A 17,270-nucleotide genomic window follows, 5' to 3' on the forward strand; every position below is an offset into this window, starting at 1 on the left:
ACAATATTTATAATAAACATATATATAAACATTACTAATGTGCCTGCTATTTTGCTCTTAAAGGTTGGCTAATCACCGCAATGACGCGGTTCCAGCCAGACCAATGTGACAAATGTACTGTATCACCCAATCACTTTTTTTTCTTGTTTTGCGACTTTATGTGATAGCTTAGCAATTAGCATGGTGTTCCTGACTCTCTCGTTTTATCCGCCGCCTGTCCTTATGACGATTCTTGTCTAAAAGTGCAGTTTATTCGCTGTCATGGAGGCGAGGATGACAACTTATGCTGTATGAGAATCATCTTTATTTGCCAAGTATGTCCAAAAAAAACCAAGGAATTTGTCTCCGGTAGTTGGACCCGCTCTAGTACAACAACAGACAAGTGTTCTGTCAATTGACAGAACACTTTTGAGACAAAGACATTGGCAAAAAACAGTCACTGAGCAATAAGGGGTTAATAGTTATCTGGTAATGCCGGTACGTTATTATTTATTTTTTGACAATTGTGGAAAAGATGCAGAGTCCTCTAGCACTTAGAGCAGTTCGAATGACTAATATTGCAATAGTCCGGTGCAGTTAATCTTTGCTTTTTAATAGAAAACAATTCTTTACTCTGAGGTGTACACACTCACGTGCACCAGCAATCAGTATTCAACCTGTGACATGTTATTTCATTACCGGTATATGATATATTTTCGTTTTATTTCGGGGGGTAAAAAAGTGTCTCTGTCTGAAACCGAAAATGCACTTTTGAGCTATTTTCGGCAGAAACATTTCAGCAGCTGAAATTTTGGTGAATAACTGGTTATAATAACATAGTTCCTTTACAGCCTCACTAAAATCTTTCTAAAATGCCTACTCACAAAACGTATTGCCATTGCTGCAACTATGTTTCACTAATGCAGCTTGCCTACATCATTTTGAGCCTTACCTAGGAGGTGATTGTACTTCTTGATCAGCAACCCAAGCAGATGGATTATGCCATCTCTGGTGGGTTTGGTCTTTACGTGGCTTATGGTGGGATTCTCAAGTAGCTTGTAGCAACAGCAAGTCACACAGCTAGGGAAAGTAAAAGACAAGGGACTTGGACAGTATTCGGGGTAGGCATCTTTACAGCAAACTTCACCACTACACTGTTGAATGAATAAATCTCAAGCTGGCAAATTGAGGAAATAAATTCGTGCAAAGTTTCTAAAGCTTTCTTTTTGCTCAAACTGCTTCCCCCCACATACTTGGGACAAAAACAAAATTATTCAATACAAACAGAACGACTTCAGATGATTCAGTAAATTTCAGACACAGCAAATGCTTATCTAACAATTTGCATTATCAAAGAGGATATTATGCAAGTCAAACAGATGCACAGTAACAATTAGCACGAACAGATACTACTTTTATTGTTTGAATTGAGGTTGCAAAACAAGCTATTGAACTTTGTCCTCGGGGCACAAAGGTCCGTTAAGTACCTGGTGAACTCTTCCTCTACGAGGGAAAGATTCCAGAGGGAACGGATATCTAACTGGAGGAGCTGCACAAGGGCCTGAAGAACTCTCTCCCTCATGCTTTCCCACTGCTGGAATCCTTCACTTGTTTTTGCCTTTTTGCCACCCTGTGCAAACAGTGAAAATACTTCAATTTATCGCATGGGACAAAAGCAACTTGTAGTCATCAAATTACACCATATATGCCCTCAGATTATCAAAAATTTTAGTTCATACCTCCCAAATCCTCCAAAGAGACGAGATCTTTTTACCAACTGCTACATATACAGTCTTTCATCACACGCACAAAAAACAGACAGACATTCACACTTTGTTTGACATCTACCTGTCCCATCCCATTACTCTGAGGAGGACAGTGGTTGTAAAAGTAGTGTCAGTGTTATTGTAGCTGGGCCCTTTCAGTAATGAAATATAACTACGACACTAGCAAGATTACCCATCATACAGAAGGAAACCAATCATAATCCCAGATCTGACAGATCACTATACTCCCATGATTACATCACTGGTCATTTCAATAAAAAAAAAAATCAACCATCTGTCATAACAATTGCCAAATTTAACATACTTTGCCAGGCGCCGTGATGAAGCTGTGCCTGTAACAGTCACTTTCAAGACACTCTGTGATTTTGCAGAGCAAGAAGACGCTCATTTTAACAGCATTGAGCTTCTCTTTTCGCTCTGCTGCAGAGACTGCAGCAGAGATAAGCAACGAGGGCAGGGAGGTAGACAGACTGCTAACAACTGCAACAAAAACAAAAAGGGAAATATAAAGTTCTAACAGCTTTTTTGGGGTCACTTCAAACATTCAACATGAACAATACTAACCTTGCACCAGCAATTCCAGAGTGTCCTCTTTCACACCGAGATCCACAGAGGTGGTATGCCTTCAAAAGTAAATACAACAATTTAATAGCTGCAGTTTGGCATTTGCAGATTTTTTTTTTGCAGTTTTTAATTTGCTGAAAATCTTTGTCTTGTCAGTGTTTTTGTGCACTGGCCATAGCAATAAACGTTACTTGATCGCCATCTGGTGGAACGTTGGTGTTTTTGTTAGGTTTAATTCATTCATGGTGTTTTTACATCTATCTGCCTCTGGAATGTCCCATTTCCTTGGCAGTCCTTAAATTCGAAACAACTCGTCCTGCCTGATGCTTCGGCCGCTCTGTCTCTTCAATCAGAGCGGTGGGAGTGCGCTGGGGCACTCCCAGAGTGTGGCGCTCTGAATAACTGAACGACACACTCCAACAACAATCTGAGTTTCTGAACGTTCCGGAGTGTATAGAGCGTGCTTGGAGAGGATTTTTTAACGCACCCCTTGATACATGGAGTTGGTGTTTAAAGTGCTTTGCTGCCCTCTTGTGTCATCGATACATAATTAGAAAGCACTTTTAGGTGGCGTTGATTATTTGTAGATTTTCTCTATTTGCTGTTGGGCTTTGTACCTATGCCCTGCGCATAGTCGTAGATCCAATGTTATGGGCTGAAATATGTACCACCAGGAACTGAATTTCAATCATGTATATTGAATTTGAATGGTTTAATTTGAAACACTGCATTGAAAAACTGAATCTGAATAGTATAATTTGAAATTTTATTTATTAACTTGGAATTTAAGTCAAATAAACTTGAAAGTGAACGTAAGATTATTTCATCTACAATGAAAATTATAATTCTATAGTTTCGCATTGATTTGGATGATTTCACATTCAGTTCGAGAAATTCAATTTCAAATTAGTTGTGACAGACATCTGGGTACTTTAGGATTAGCAATCAGGGCTGGGTGATTATGGAAAAAATAATGGGTATTTTTGATTGACATTGAAAGCACGATTAATAAACACGATTATTCATTGATTTTGAAATGTAATTTTTATTTACCTATCAAAACACAACTTTAAATAACCAGAAAAGTATAATAATATATATTTAATAAATACTCTATTATAATTATTATTATGCAACAATTATTCAAGTTCAGCAATTCAAATATAATTCCATTCAGTTCCTGGTGGCAAATATTTCAGCCCATACAATGTATACGATCGCGCGCATGCGCACGCACACACACGCACACACACACACAGCAGCTCTGTTTGTGTTAAATCAAAACTCACTGTAGTACACTGTAGGCTGTGTCAAAGTGTTCCAAGATACATAAAGGACCTTGGCTTCTCAATGCAGTCTTGAATCCTTAGTAAAATGGGGGCAAAAAGAAAAGATTGAGACTATTTTAAACAATGCAATATCTAAAAGGGACACACTTTTAGGCTGTAATCAGAATCACTCCCTATAAAAATGGTATACTGTGAATGTACCATTTTGTAGTACTGTTCGAATGCATTGTGAGGAAAGGTTATCCTCTAATCCATACTTGCAAAATAGGGTCACTGGAAAAGGAATGTATCCCATGACGCATTGGACAATGGACATTGTTTGCATCAATTTACAACCCCAATTCCAATGAAGTTGGGACGTTCTGTTGAACATAAATAAAAACAGAATACAATGATTTGCAAATCATGTTCAACCTATATTTAATTGAATACACTACAAAGACAACATACTTAATGTTCAAACTGATAAACTTTGTTTTTAGCAAATAATTATTAACTTAGAATTTTGTGGCAGGCAACACGTTACAAAAAAGCTGGGACAGGGTCATATTTACCACTGTGTTACATCACCTTTTCTTTTAACAACATTCAATAAACGTTTGGGAACTGAGGACACTAATTGTTGAAGCTTCGTAGGTGGAATACTTTCCCATTCTTGCTTGACATAGAGATTCAGCTGTTCAACAGTCCGGGGTCTCCGTTGTCGTATTTTACGTTTCATAATGCGCCACACATTTTCAATGGGAGACAGGTCTGGACTGCAGGCAGGCAAGTCTAGTACCCGCACTCTTTTACTATGAAGCCACGCTGTTGTAACACGTGCAGAATGTGGTTTGGCGTTGTCTTGCTGAAATAAGCAGGGGGCTTCCATGAAAAAGACGTTGCTTGGATGGCAGCATATGTTTCTCCAAAACCTGTATGTATCTTTCAGCATTAATGGTGCCGTCACAGATGTGTAAGTTACCCATGCCATTGGCACTAACACAGCCCCATACCATCACAGATGCTGGCTTTTGAACTTTTCCATAACAGTCCGGATGGTTCTTTTCCTCTTTGGCCCGGAGGACACGACGTCCACAATTTCAAAAAACAATTTGAAATGTGGACTCGTGGGACCACGGAGGACTTTCCCACTTTGCATCAGTCCATCTTAGAGGAGCTCGGGCCCAGAGAAGCCGGCGGCGTTTCTGGGTGCTGTTGATAAATGGCTAAGGCTTTGCATAGTAGTTTCAAGTTGCACTTACGGATGTAGCGCCGAACTGTATTTACTGACATTGGTTTTCTGAAGTCTTCCTGGGCCCATGTGGTGATATCCTTTACATATTGATGTCGTTTTTTAATGCATTGCTGCCTGAGGGCTCGAAAGTCACAGGCATTCAATGTTGGTTTTCAGCCCTTGCCGCTTACGTGCAGTGATTTTTCCAGATTCTCTAAACCTTTTCATATTGACCGTAGATGATGAAATCCCTAAATTCCTTGCAATTGTACGATGAGGAACATTGCCCTTAAACTGTTCGACTATTTTCTCACGCACTTGTTCACAAAGAGGTGAACCTCACCCCAGCTTTGCTTGTGAATGACTGAGCAATTCAGGGAAGCTTCTTTTATACCCAATCATGGCACCCACCTGTTCCCAATTAGCCTGTTCACCTGTGGGATGTTCCAAACAGGTGTTTGATGAGCATTCCTCAACTTTCTCCGTCTTTTTTTAACATTAAATATCTTGTCTTTGTAGTGTATTAAATTAAATATAGGTTGAACATGATTTGCAAATCATTGTATTCGGTTTTTATTTGTTTAACACAACGTCCCAACTTCATTGGAATTGGGTTTGTAGTAAAAATACACATCTTAAAAAGTATATTATAATTCAATGTATTTGTTCAATATTTATTATGGAAGGTTCGCAAGTTGACTTCGGCCTGGTATGGTGTAACTGAGCAGAGACAGCAATGATGTTATTGCTACACGTAGTCGTGTTCTAAAACTATTTTACATTGAGCGGGGCAAAGATGGTGACCAGGGTGGATGCTTTCTTTTGAACTCATGTATTATTGAAGAGTACCAGACTTTTAAGACTTTAAACAGACAGACAACTTTTTTTTCCTAAGGAAGTGACAAGATACTTGATTGTGTACAGTTTGTGGGGCGTTTTTCCGAGCAATACTCAAAGGAAAAGTTTTTTTCTATCACATTGTGTCTCTGAGGCAATTAGCTGTTAGCTAAGCTACGAAGAAAAGTTGATTGGGACGCAGCAATGAGACCAACGTATGAAAATGGCCAGAGAAGCAGCAAGAAAAAAAAAGGCCGGACTGGTTATGGATATGGAGGTGCATGTCTTTTTCCAAAGTTTATGCACACCTTTTCCTCTAAATAGCCCTAATTCAAAGAAGACCTGGACTGAAGCTACAGAGATGAAAGAAGTTGTTTCCAATCCCGACATATTAAAAGCCATTAATGGCTTGAATGACCACTTCTCCAAGTTTGAAGAAATGGTGATTAAGAAAAACAATGGAGATCATTGCCGTGAAGGAAAATGTGAGAGCCTTGACATACACAGTAAGGCAACAGAGGACAAGTGAAGAAACTTAACGACTGTATTACTGAAGTTCAGGAGAAGCAAGAAGACGCGGAGAGATACAGCCAACGCTGGAAACTCCTTTTGCTGAATCTACGTGAGCATGGCAACAAAGATGTGAGAAAGGAGGTGTTGGAGGTAATTGCTCAGATCATCCTAGAGGAAAAGAGCAACCTTGGATTCCTGGTGGACTCCATGCACAGGGTGGGGCGAAAGAGATTTGACAACAGCACGTGTCGCATCATCATTCAGTTTACTCTGTGTAATTTTCAGCACAGGGTTTGGAAGGCCTCACTCAACACAGACGTGAAGAAGAAAAGCAACCTTAGGATGCCGGAGGATCTTACAGACAAGGAGACACAATGCAGAAACAAACTTTGGCTGCTTGTTAAGCAAGCATGTGATGAAGGAAAAAAAGACCAAATAGGTTGGTCCTGTGGCCATTATAGATAGTTACCTGCAGAATGTTTTACACCAAGGATCGATAAGGTGATCGAAATAAACTAATGACAATGAAAATTACCAAATATTAACAAGCTGTTTTAACTATTTTAGGCTCACAGTGCAACATGTTAGCAGTTTGTAATGAGTAATAAGTTCACTGTGAAACTAGTTTGATATTTCAAAGAGCTCAGGTTTATTATATACCATGTTTATGCACAAATCTTTTCTGAAGTTTAGTATAAAAAGTTAAAGTGTAAAGGGTGTTCTCACTAGTTTAACAGACCAGATTAAAAGGTGGAAAATTATAATAGTAGTCCACAATACTTTTTGAAAGATACTTTTTTGTACTCAATATTCAGCGTTCTTTTGAGAGTATCTCCTCTCCAAGTGTTTTGATTTAACACTCTCCAAGTTTATCGTTAACAGACATCCAGTTTACACTTTTTCCCCCTATTTTTTTAGGACACTTACATTTTAGTTCTTTAAAAATGTTACATTTATTTTTTATTATTTGTCTAATGTATTTGAACTGTATTGTTTGATTGGTTGTATATATCATTAAATGTTATATTGACAAAGATATATGTTAATACGAATGATGCCAATTAAAAAAAATAATAATAATAATTAAAAAAATAAATAAACACTTTGACTGATGAGTGGTAGCCCATTACATAAAAATCCATATATAATGACGAGGGATAATACGGAATTATTCCGAACACCACTTTACAGTAGCTGACCACTCACTGTTAAGATGGGACGGTAGCTGTTTTGGGGAGACCACATCTTGCACGACGTACTGGTTTATTCCCCCGGTCTTGAGCAGGTCGCCCACGCACACTGGCACAAAAAAGTCCCACGACATCCCTGTGGAAGAAAAAGTAGTTGTATTTGTTTAAGTAAGCACATCAAAGCTACGGCTCACGTCAACACTGGGAACAATATTTCGTTGTTGTAGCTTTTTGAATAGTTTTTCTTTGAGCGATCCAATTAGTTTAAAAAAAATGGCACGGAAGAAGAGTCTGAAGAGTACATTGACCAAAATATTTGAAATCGCCCGTAAACGAGAAATGCTAACTACCCGTTGGCCACGTTTGCAGTGGCGAGTCTGGTGACATTACGGTCAAAACAGCTTCAATTAATTGTTCCCCGACGACTAACTCCTTTTTTAAGTACAAAACATCCAACCTACCTTTAATATTCGCTGTCCTGTTCACCGCAATATCGTCCATCGACGGTGAATATTTGCCCACTCGCTCCGCTGGTCCGAAAATTCGTCAGGATTCCGGAAGGAAGGATTTTCAAATTTGTATGAAATCCCGCCAAAACGTCGGCGCTCGAGTGACGCCATATACTCGCGACGTCTGTTGACTGGTTTAAACACAGAAGTCTAGATACGCCAAACAAATTAACTAATTTAACAATTTATTTTTGAACAAAAACAGACACCATAAATAAACATTCTATTGATTTGTAAGCAACTGGACACATCTAATGTGTGAAACTACAGTAGTAGTGGAAGTGAGCTATATGTATGAATAGTTTTTGAGCAAAGTTAGTGCCTTATTACCTTATTATATACCAATAACTTGAAAATAAAATGCAAAATGTCTACATGAAATGTCATAAACATTTGCCTGAATAATGTAAATTACAAATGTTACCCGAGGACCAGTTGACCTGGACTAGAGCAGTCCTAGGACTTGGTCCAAGAGCAGTGTCAAACTCAAGGCCCGGGAGCCAAATCTGGCCCTGCCAAGTCATTTCATGTGGTCCGCGAAAGCAAATCATCTGTGTCAATTTACATGATTCTTGCTCGAATTCTCATAAAATAATAACAATAAATAGTATCGTTGAGACATTGCAAGCATTTTCTGTTTACAGTAACTTGACCAATAGTTGAACTATTATCGTTGACTTCTGATTTCAAAACTAGGTATCCATCAACTTGTTGTGTGTATGTAATAATATTATGAGGTGACTAAACACATATGGTTTCACAGTCAATGGCCCTCTGAGGGAATTACAGTGACTAGTGTGGCCCACGACAAAAATTAGTTTGACACAGTTGTCCTAGAGGACCAGTTGTCATAGGTATGTACTTTTGAGGACCAATTGTCCTACAATCGTATAAAAACACACAGCAATAAAATATAAAGAAAGTAGCTGTTTTTCCTTTGATACACTTTCACTGAATCTTCTTTTTTTTTTGCCTTTTTCGCCATGCTTTCAGCAGGTTGTCCATTTTTTAATGGAGTGTGGTCTCAAGCTTGGTAAAATATTTTAACCCCTTGACTCGTGTTACAGCCTTTATTGACTCCTTCTGCTTCAGTATTGCACATATAAAAATATAACGCTCGCACTGCTTTGCCTAGTCAACGACACGCACACTTCCCTTATGTTTTTCTGAGTTTTAGGTTTCATTCAATGGACATCCTTCACTTGTTCTCAGAACTCACTTTCTGAGGACCCATGGTTAGCAAAAAGAAATGTAGCAAAATACCTGGACAAAAAAATAAATAAAATAAAAATAAAAAAGAATGGGCGGCACGGTGACCGACTGGTTAGAGCGTCAGCCTCACAGTTCTGAGGACCCGGGTTCAATCCCCGGCCCCGCCTGTGTGGAGTTTGCATGTTCTCTCCGTGCCTGCGTGGGTTTTCTCCGGGCACTCCAGTTTCCTCCCACATCCCAAAAACATGCATTAATTGGGGACTCTAAATTGCCCGTAGGCATGACTGTGAGTGAGAATGGTTGTTTGTTTCTATGTGCCCTGCGATTGGCTGGCAACCAGTTCAGGGTGTACCCCGCCTCCTGCCCGATGACAGCTGGGATAGGCTCCAGCAAGCCCGCGACCATAGTGAGGAGAAGCGGCTCAGAAAATGGATGGATGGATGGATAAAAAAGACTGCGAGCACAAAACCCAACTGTATCTGTACTTTCACTGCGAGGTTACCACGCGAACTGATGGTGGCCGGATGTTAAGTTTGTTGCTGTCATCTATTGGCGTAGTGCCTGAACCTCTCTCTTAAGTAAAACCTTTGCTCGCAACACACACACACACACAAATCTACTAAACAATGGCTCGGAACTAAAAAAACTCAGAAATTGGGGCACTCATAAGTCAAGGTATCACTGTACTGTGTGGTGATGAGAAGCTATACAAAAGAAAAGCTCAACATTCAAGAGTTTGAGGTAGTAGCTGTATTCAAATGATTGAGAACACAATCCCCCCCCCCGCCCGCCCCCTTGTACCAATGTTCCAGCTACATCAATGACAGTACTTTTCACAAAATGCTTTGCACTCTATATAGCACTCAATCAAAATGCTAAAATGAAATTGTTACTACCAAACAGATGACTAATACTTTCAGGATGCAGCATCTGTAAAGGTACTATTTTTGTCCTCTTACCTGTAAAACAAGAGTGAGATTTGTTCTCCATGGCATTAAAAAGAAAAGGAACTATACAACAAAGCAAACAATTATAAATGGCCACATTATTTTCAGAGGAAATACCTTACATTTTGCATGTGGATAGTTGTAGTATCATGCACATTTAAACCGGTAAATAATTCAGGGCAGTCGTAGTGTTTATTGTTCAAACAAAACTTTTTTTTTTTTTTTTTTTTTTAAATGTAATATGAGCACCAATGTATCTAAGAAAAAAAACAGCTTTTAAATACACCTGGAACCACTTCATATCATCATCATACACTCTGCATCAGACCAAGGCAAATACAAAAAAAGCAAAAGAAAAAAAAAAAGCACCACGTTAATGAAGATGAAAAACAATGAAGAAAATCTAATAATTCATGAAGAAATGTTTTTGTCCCCCCCCCATCGGATCAGTGTTTGTTCCGGGACAACCGTTTTATTTTCTTTTTCTGTCTTGAGAGCAGCGTGGACAATACCTGAATGAAGAAAACAGACACTTTGATTACAAAGTATGGCGAGTACTTAAGTGCACGATTAGGCAGGGTCCGACATTAACAGTCGCCAGATTTCCCAGGGCCAGTACGCCACTCTGTCGGGCCACCAAGTACTTATTGAGGCTGGCCCACCCGGGCCAGTACCAATTTCAAAGTCACCGAAAATTTTGACCTACCCAAAATGGCCCAAAAGTGCATTTTTTTGTTTCAGAGGATATACTTTTATCAACGAAACATCCCAACCAGGTGGTCTGAGACAGGGTATTGTGATGATGTAAGTACAAAAATGCAACCAGCATGCACTTGACTGGATAAACCAGCACAAATCAGGGTTGGCCTCAAGTTGATAAGGGAACTACCCACAGTGGGCTTTCTAAAAGTGGCCAGTTTGAAAGCAACACTAAGGAAATGGAATTAGTGGTGAATTTGTTATGGGACAATGCTCACTGGGGTACTTATCCATTTTAAATAACATTTACAAAGACAAGTGTGAGTTGTGAACGAGCTCGCTAGCCCGCACCTACCTTGTAAAATCCGGTAAGTGTTTCTCCTCCCGCTGCAAGTTACCTGCAGCTTTTCTATTTACACACCATATTATCAACATCAGCTGCTAAATGTGTCACCGGGGAGAGAGAGGGGGGGGGAAAAAAAAAAAAGGAGAGGGAAAAAAAAAAGTTTTTCGATGGATGGATGGATGGATGGATGGATGGATGGATGGATGGATGGATGGATGGATGGATGGATGGATGGATAGATAGATGGATAGATGGATAGATGGATAGATGGATAGATAGATAGATAGATAGATAGATAGATAGATAGATAGATAGATAGATAGATAGATAGATAGATAGATAGATAGATAGATGTGTGTACGCCACCACAGCCGGTCCATGAGAAAAATGCCGACTCCCAGCCGGTCCGCGGTGCAAAGAAGGTTGGGGAACACTGCTTTAAAGCATCAATATTAATTTGTGCAATTGCAATGCCTTGATTTCAGTGAGGTTATAACACAGTCGTATCCATGAATGCAATTGTACTAATAATTTCTTAAAGGGGCTCAAATAATGCAGTATAAAGACGCTACATATGAAATAATCCCTCAAATTTAATGTATTATATCATGAATATACGGGGCCAGTACAGGTTCTGACAGGGCCACCATGAGCCAAGTTGTGGTGGCCCTATCAATGGATTATGCATGACAGGGTTACTTACCATTTGCCTCGTGGTTTGGTAGTCAGACCCACACATGCAAAATGGAACCACTCAATGGAGCACTGGAGACAAAAACAAGGTACTTCAGTGTAAGCCTATGATAAATTGACATACTATCAATTTTACCCAGAAGTCATTGTTTGTGCGTGTCCCCTGTGTAATAAATCACTAAGTTTGTCATCTGTGACCTTATCCAAAAGGTTGAAATTTGTCCATCCTTTTTACCTTTATCATGACATGCTTTCATTAAAAGGATATTAAATTCCTGATGAAGCGTTAATAATGGGCCAAATAAATTATGGACATAAAAAAGAGGTTGGAAAAATTCCAGATCCAGACACTCAGTAGGATAATAAATGTAAAACGCCTAACAATGAAAAATAATGCCAAATATCATCACATCATTATTTGAACTGTTGTCAAAATGGTACAAGTGTCAAACACACCTGAATGGCGCACCTATTTTCAATGGCACTATAATTATGACTGCAGAGTATTGTTTGTTACCAACACCCTGGTCAAGGCCAGCGGGCCGATGTACGTTTTTTTTTTAAATGTCTGAGTCCTAAAAAAAATAAAGGCTTTTTACATGTATTTTTTCAAACCTCTTTTTTATGAATGTTTAACCCTTCTAAGAGCACCAGGGGAGAGAGAGAGATACCAGCAGTGGTCCAGTTCCCCATTGTTGGGTCTTACAAAAATTGTGAAGGGCATTTTAACTTCTCTTTGATATATTGTTTTATCGTCTTTTATTATACTGACATAATGAAACATTTACTTAAATTTATAGTCCCTTGTCAAACAGTTCAACACAAATGTATTATGTTATGTAATGACAAAATAATTTCGAGTTTAACAGAGAACAGCCATTGCAAGCTGGTTGAAAATAACAATTAATTCATTTTCTATAGCATTTACAGTGGGGTAAAAAGTATTTAGTCATCAACCAATTTTGCAAGTCCTCCCACTTAAAAAGATGAGGGCTGTAATTTTCATAATAAGTATACCTCACATATGAGAGACAAAATGTGAAAAAAAAAATCCAGAAAATTATAGTATGGTTTTTAAACAATTTATTAGAAAATTATGATGGAAAGTAAGTATTTGGTCAAAAACAAAAGTTCATAATTCTTTCTCCTCCAAACATGACAAGTTGAGTTTTTACCAACAAGTTCTCTTTTGGTTTCATCTGACCATATGACATTCTCCCAATCCTCTTTTGGACCATCCAAATGCTCTCAAGCAAACTTCAGGTGGGCCTGGACATGTACTGTCTTAAGCTGGGGGACATGTCTGACACGGCAGGATTTGAGTCCCTGTGTTACTTTGTTACCCATAGTGTGTTACTTTGGTCCCAGCTCTCTGCAGGTCATTCACTACGTGCCCCCCGTGTGGTTCTGGGATTTTTGCTCACCATTTGTGTGATCATTTGACCCCACCGGGTGAGATCTTGTGTGGAGCCCCAGATCGAGGGAGATTATCAGTTGTTTTATGTGTCTTTCATTTTCTAATAATTGCTCCCACAGTTGATTTCTTCACACAAAGCTGCTTACCTATTGCAGAGTCAGTCTTCCCAGCCTGGTGCACGTCTACAATTTAGTTTCTGGTGTCCTTTGACAGCCCTTTGGTCTTGGCCATAGTGGAGTTTGGATTGTGACTGTTTGAGTTTGTTGACAGGTGTCTTTTATACAGATAACGAGTTCAAACAGGTGCCATTAATACAGGTAACAAGTGGAGGACAGATGTAATTCTTCTTAAAGAAGAATTACAGGTCTGTGAGATCCAGAAATATTGCTTGTTTGGAGGTGACCAAATACTTATTTTCCACCATAATTTGCTTATAAATTCGTTAAAACTCAGATGGGATTTTCTCGATTTCCCCCCACCCCCCTCATTTTGTCTCTCATAGGTGAGGAAATTACATACAATTACATAAATTACTACGATGAAAATTACAGGCCTCTCTCATCTTTTTAAGTAGAAGAACTTGCACAATTGGTGGCTAACTAAATGCTTTTTTGCCCCGCTGTATGTAGACACGTTATAAGCACGTCGAGTAAACAGAAGTAAGCCATGGTTTAATAAAGTATCAGATCAGTTGTTCTGTCACAGTTTCTGTTTATAACTTGTGGTGATCTCAAAAACACGTCATTTCTTTTTAATCATTGTTTTTGTAGCGAACACGCAGAAGTAACGTTTATTTGTTTATATACGCCAGACTCTATGTTCTTCTTTGTCTCTTAACTATTTACTTCTTTTCGATAGTGCCCCCTGGTGTTAAGACTGAGACTAACTAAATGCCTTGTGTTAAGTGTATGCAAGTCTGGCAAGATTGTTAGAAAAACATTATGTTGGTTGCTCAAATGTCAATAATGACACATTACTAAGTGTCATATTGTGTTGTACTTATTTTTTCAAAAACAATATTTTTGACAAAAGTTTGTATTTTGAGTTTTTAACAATATTTGGTGAGAATAAAACACATTTTCAACCCTATTGCAAGATGCAATGGAATTATCAAGTACTGGTACTTGGTATCGATGAATGCACTTGCACCAAATAAAAAGTGGTATCAGTGCATTGCAAAAAATGTTTTTTATTATGAGTAAACTTATGTTTTTCTACTGAAGTGAAATTATGTTTAATAACACCCACCCATTGCCATCCCCAAGCCCGGATAAAAAAATGGGGGGTTGTGTCAGGAAGGGCATCCAGTGTAAAAATTGAGCCAAACTTGCAAATAAGTTAATGTGGCAACCCTTGATGGGACAAGCCAAGAATGGCAACGTAAGTAATTACAGTTAAAAAAAGAAAATCTTGGGAGAGATGGCAACATTTTATTTTACTTTATAAAAAAAAAAAAAAACATCCAACTACGAAAGTCCATCTCATACTAAATATCACAATTACAACAGAGGATTTCTTTGTAAGTGAACCAAGGCTGTTTATCCCATTGTAATGGGAATTGTTTGGTCTTTCTCACGTAAACTGGACACACAGCCTTGACATTGCACCAATAGACAAAACAAATGTCTGTATAAATTCTGAACCTTGAGGTTGGAACAAAATAAAACGAATCAATAAATGTAATACAGTACATAATAGAATTCCCATTACAGTTGTTAAAAGAGAATACGACTCACATCAGTGTTGTCACAGCCGATCATTTCGCCATAGGACACCTGATGACACAGACAGTAGGTGGGCTCGTTTGGGTCCACTGGCATGTCAAGCACATCGGATGGGTGCACATTCCCAAAGTTGGTGGAGGGGCTGTTGAATTCACCCCTGATGGCGAAAAAAAAAAAGTATAATATGAGTCTTGAACCCAAAATGTGACAAAAAAAAATAACAAAACTCAATAGCCGAAACTTAACATACGTTTGAAGGAGTTTGACTTTCTTTTGGGCGCTTTTGGGACTGCCGTCTTCGTCAGAGCTCTTCACTTTAGATCTCGTTTTAGCAGACTTCTTTTCCTTTTGTCTGGTGTCCACTGGAATTACACTATATGTTAGATAATCTGTCTGGACATACACAAGGAGGGGTCCATATTGGCTTGGGCAAACCTTTCTTTCCTTTACTGGAGGTGGAATCATAATCCGTGCTCTCGATCTGTTTTTCCTTCAAGTCGGCTTCAAAGCGGGCCAGGTCTGTGTCCAGGCGTCTTATGTGCTTGTCGACCTGAACACGAGAGAGTGTGATACAGTAGATTAAGAATATACCATCGTCTTTTTTTTTTCTCATCATATCATGGTCCGATACAAACCATCTCATAGGTCTGCATGGCCAGTTGCACCTTGTCATCGCCAAACTCTTTGCATTTGCTGTACGACTGCTGAATTTGCCTCAGTATGGACAGCTTTTGCTCAGAAGAAAGGGTCCGAGCATTTGATGTGTATTCTTTTGCAAGGGAGTCTATCTGTCCTTTGAGATCTGTAGATAGAGGGATCTTTTAAAGTCACACTGAAGCCCAAGATCTCACAAAAATGTGAACAAAAATGGTTAAAGAACATATCTTAAAGATGTATTATTTATCAGATTTATGCAAGAAATTGCATTCATATATTGTGAGATCTTCTGTTCTGTCATCAGGTACTGTATATAGTCAGCTGTTGTAGAGTGCATAAAGGATCATAGTGGCCATACACTCTACTAAAGGGTCTATCTCACTGGCGGAGAAGTCGCCGAGAATGCAGAGGATGATCAGTCGCGGTAACTACAGGACCCGGGAGACCAAAATATTGCTTGTGCAATCACCAAGACAATGTCTCGGAGACACCTCCAGACAAGGTGACAACCAATATTCCTGACATAGCCCATAAAGTATATAGATTATTGATATATATATATATATATATATATATATATATAGTGTGTTTACCACTCATCCACCATACTGCCAGACTTTGTTAATATCTATTAAGTACATTTACGCTGATAATTAATTAAATTGATTAGATAGATGTGTTGTGCTTCACCATTATGAACTAATTTTGAGTTTACACATAAAATTCACTTCTCACCTTCTGTGCGTTGATCTAAGTCCCTCATCAAATTGAAGTTTCTTTGCAACTCGAAGGGCAAGTTCTCTATGCCTTGTGTGAAACAGAAAAGGGTATTTTTTACATTAAATTGAGGAAAAAGACAAGTCAAAACCAGCTAGCCATGTGTAGATCGATGCACACGGTCTACACATGGTCTTCGTACCAAATACATTAATCAAGGCCTGGGATGTATGTATCTAGCGATGTGTCGATAGAGACGTAACAATAACACAAGGCGTTGAACGTGTGGCGCCATTTCGGTGCATGTTCCCCCAAGCTTACTGCGTTGCGACAATCCAGCAAATAGACGCAGCCGAATGCCCGCCGAATGGTTGCGGAACGCTTAAATGTTCACGTTCCGCCTTTTGTTCAACAGCACACTGACGACAAAGTATACTACAGCTATCGTGCTCTCTGACCAGTCACAAATGTGTTTTCGTTCGATAAATAGCTTACTGTCCAAATAATGCTCCAAATACATCCCCGCCGCCATCTTGGGAAATGTAAACAACACAGCTTCCGGTGAGCCAAGGGGACGCTTCTGATTGGTTGTTTCCACACAACTGACGCCGATGGAAGACTTCGCAGTATAAAGTACACAAATTACGATTTATAAAATATATTTGATGTAAATTAGGGTGATAATTCAATGTACGTGCACATTCTATGTTTCTTGTAAAGTCATTTTTACTAAAGTTCTTTCACTGCCAGTCCTCCCAGTTACATTGGATATTTTACTTCTATAGCTGTCAATGGCAGTGAATGAATTCGTTTAGTAGTTTATGCTAATAATTAACATTAAAATGGATGGGCAGCACAGCAGACTGAATAGCACTTCTGTCTCACAATTATGAGGTTCAGGGTTCCAATAGGGCCTGACCTCCAGCATTTTCCTCTGTATACCGGTACTTACTGAAATTTCTTGAAGACTGAAC

The 17,270-nt window shown here is 38.9% G+C and overlaps 2 protein-coding genes across 4 annotated transcripts in view; both read right to left on the bottom strand.

Moving 5' to 3' along the window:
• Positions 1–8,244, bottom strand: part of ncapd2 (non-SMC condensin I complex, subunit D2) — a 45,285-nt gene extending 37,041 nt beyond the window's left edge. Inside the window, 7 exon segments of the mRNA XM_061674428.1 lie at positions 932–1,059; positions 1,467–1,609; positions 2,071–2,246; positions 2,331–2,389; positions 3,620–3,695; positions 7,392–7,511; positions 7,837–8,244. Of these exon segments, the coding sequence (XP_061530412.1) occupies positions 932–1,059; positions 1,467–1,609; positions 2,071–2,246; positions 2,331–2,389; positions 3,620–3,695; positions 7,392–7,511; positions 7,837–7,876 (742 nt within the window). The 5' untranslated portion in view covers positions 7,877–8,244.
• A 2,006-nt stretch (positions 8,245–10,250) lies between these two features.
• Positions 10,251–16,854, bottom strand: ing4 (inhibitor of growth family, member 4). 3 transcript variants are annotated; one of them, XM_061675657.1, is made up of 8 exons: positions 16,792–16,854; positions 16,315–16,386; positions 15,588–15,724; positions 15,358–15,472; positions 15,173–15,284; positions 14,935–15,079; positions 11,792–11,853; positions 10,251–10,555 (listed from the first exon to the last, which is right to left on the bottom strand). In XM_061675657.1, the coding sequence occupies exons 1-8, from the start codon at positions 16,826–16,828 to the stop codon at positions 10,516–10,518; spliced, it is 720 nt and encodes a 239-aa protein (XP_061531641.1). In that variant the 5' UTR covers positions 16,829–16,854; the 3' UTR covers positions 10,251–10,515. The 3 variants fall into 3 exon arrangements, with proteins under 3 accessions (XP_061531641.1, XP_061531640.1, XP_061531642.1); XM_061675656.1 differs by having other exon boundaries at positions 15,558–15,724; XM_061675658.1 differs by lacking the exon at positions 16,315–16,386 and having other exon boundaries at positions 15,558–15,724; positions 16,792–16,838.
• Positions 16,855–17,270: the final 416 nt, after the last annotated feature.

The sequence above is a fragment of the Phycodurus eques genome, chromosome 4 (genome assembly GCF_024500275.1).
Source record: "Phycodurus eques isolate BA_2022a chromosome 4, UOR_Pequ_1.1, whole genome shotgun sequence".
NCBI lineage: Eukaryota > Metazoa > Chordata > Actinopteri > Syngnathiformes > Syngnathidae > Phycodurus > Phycodurus eques.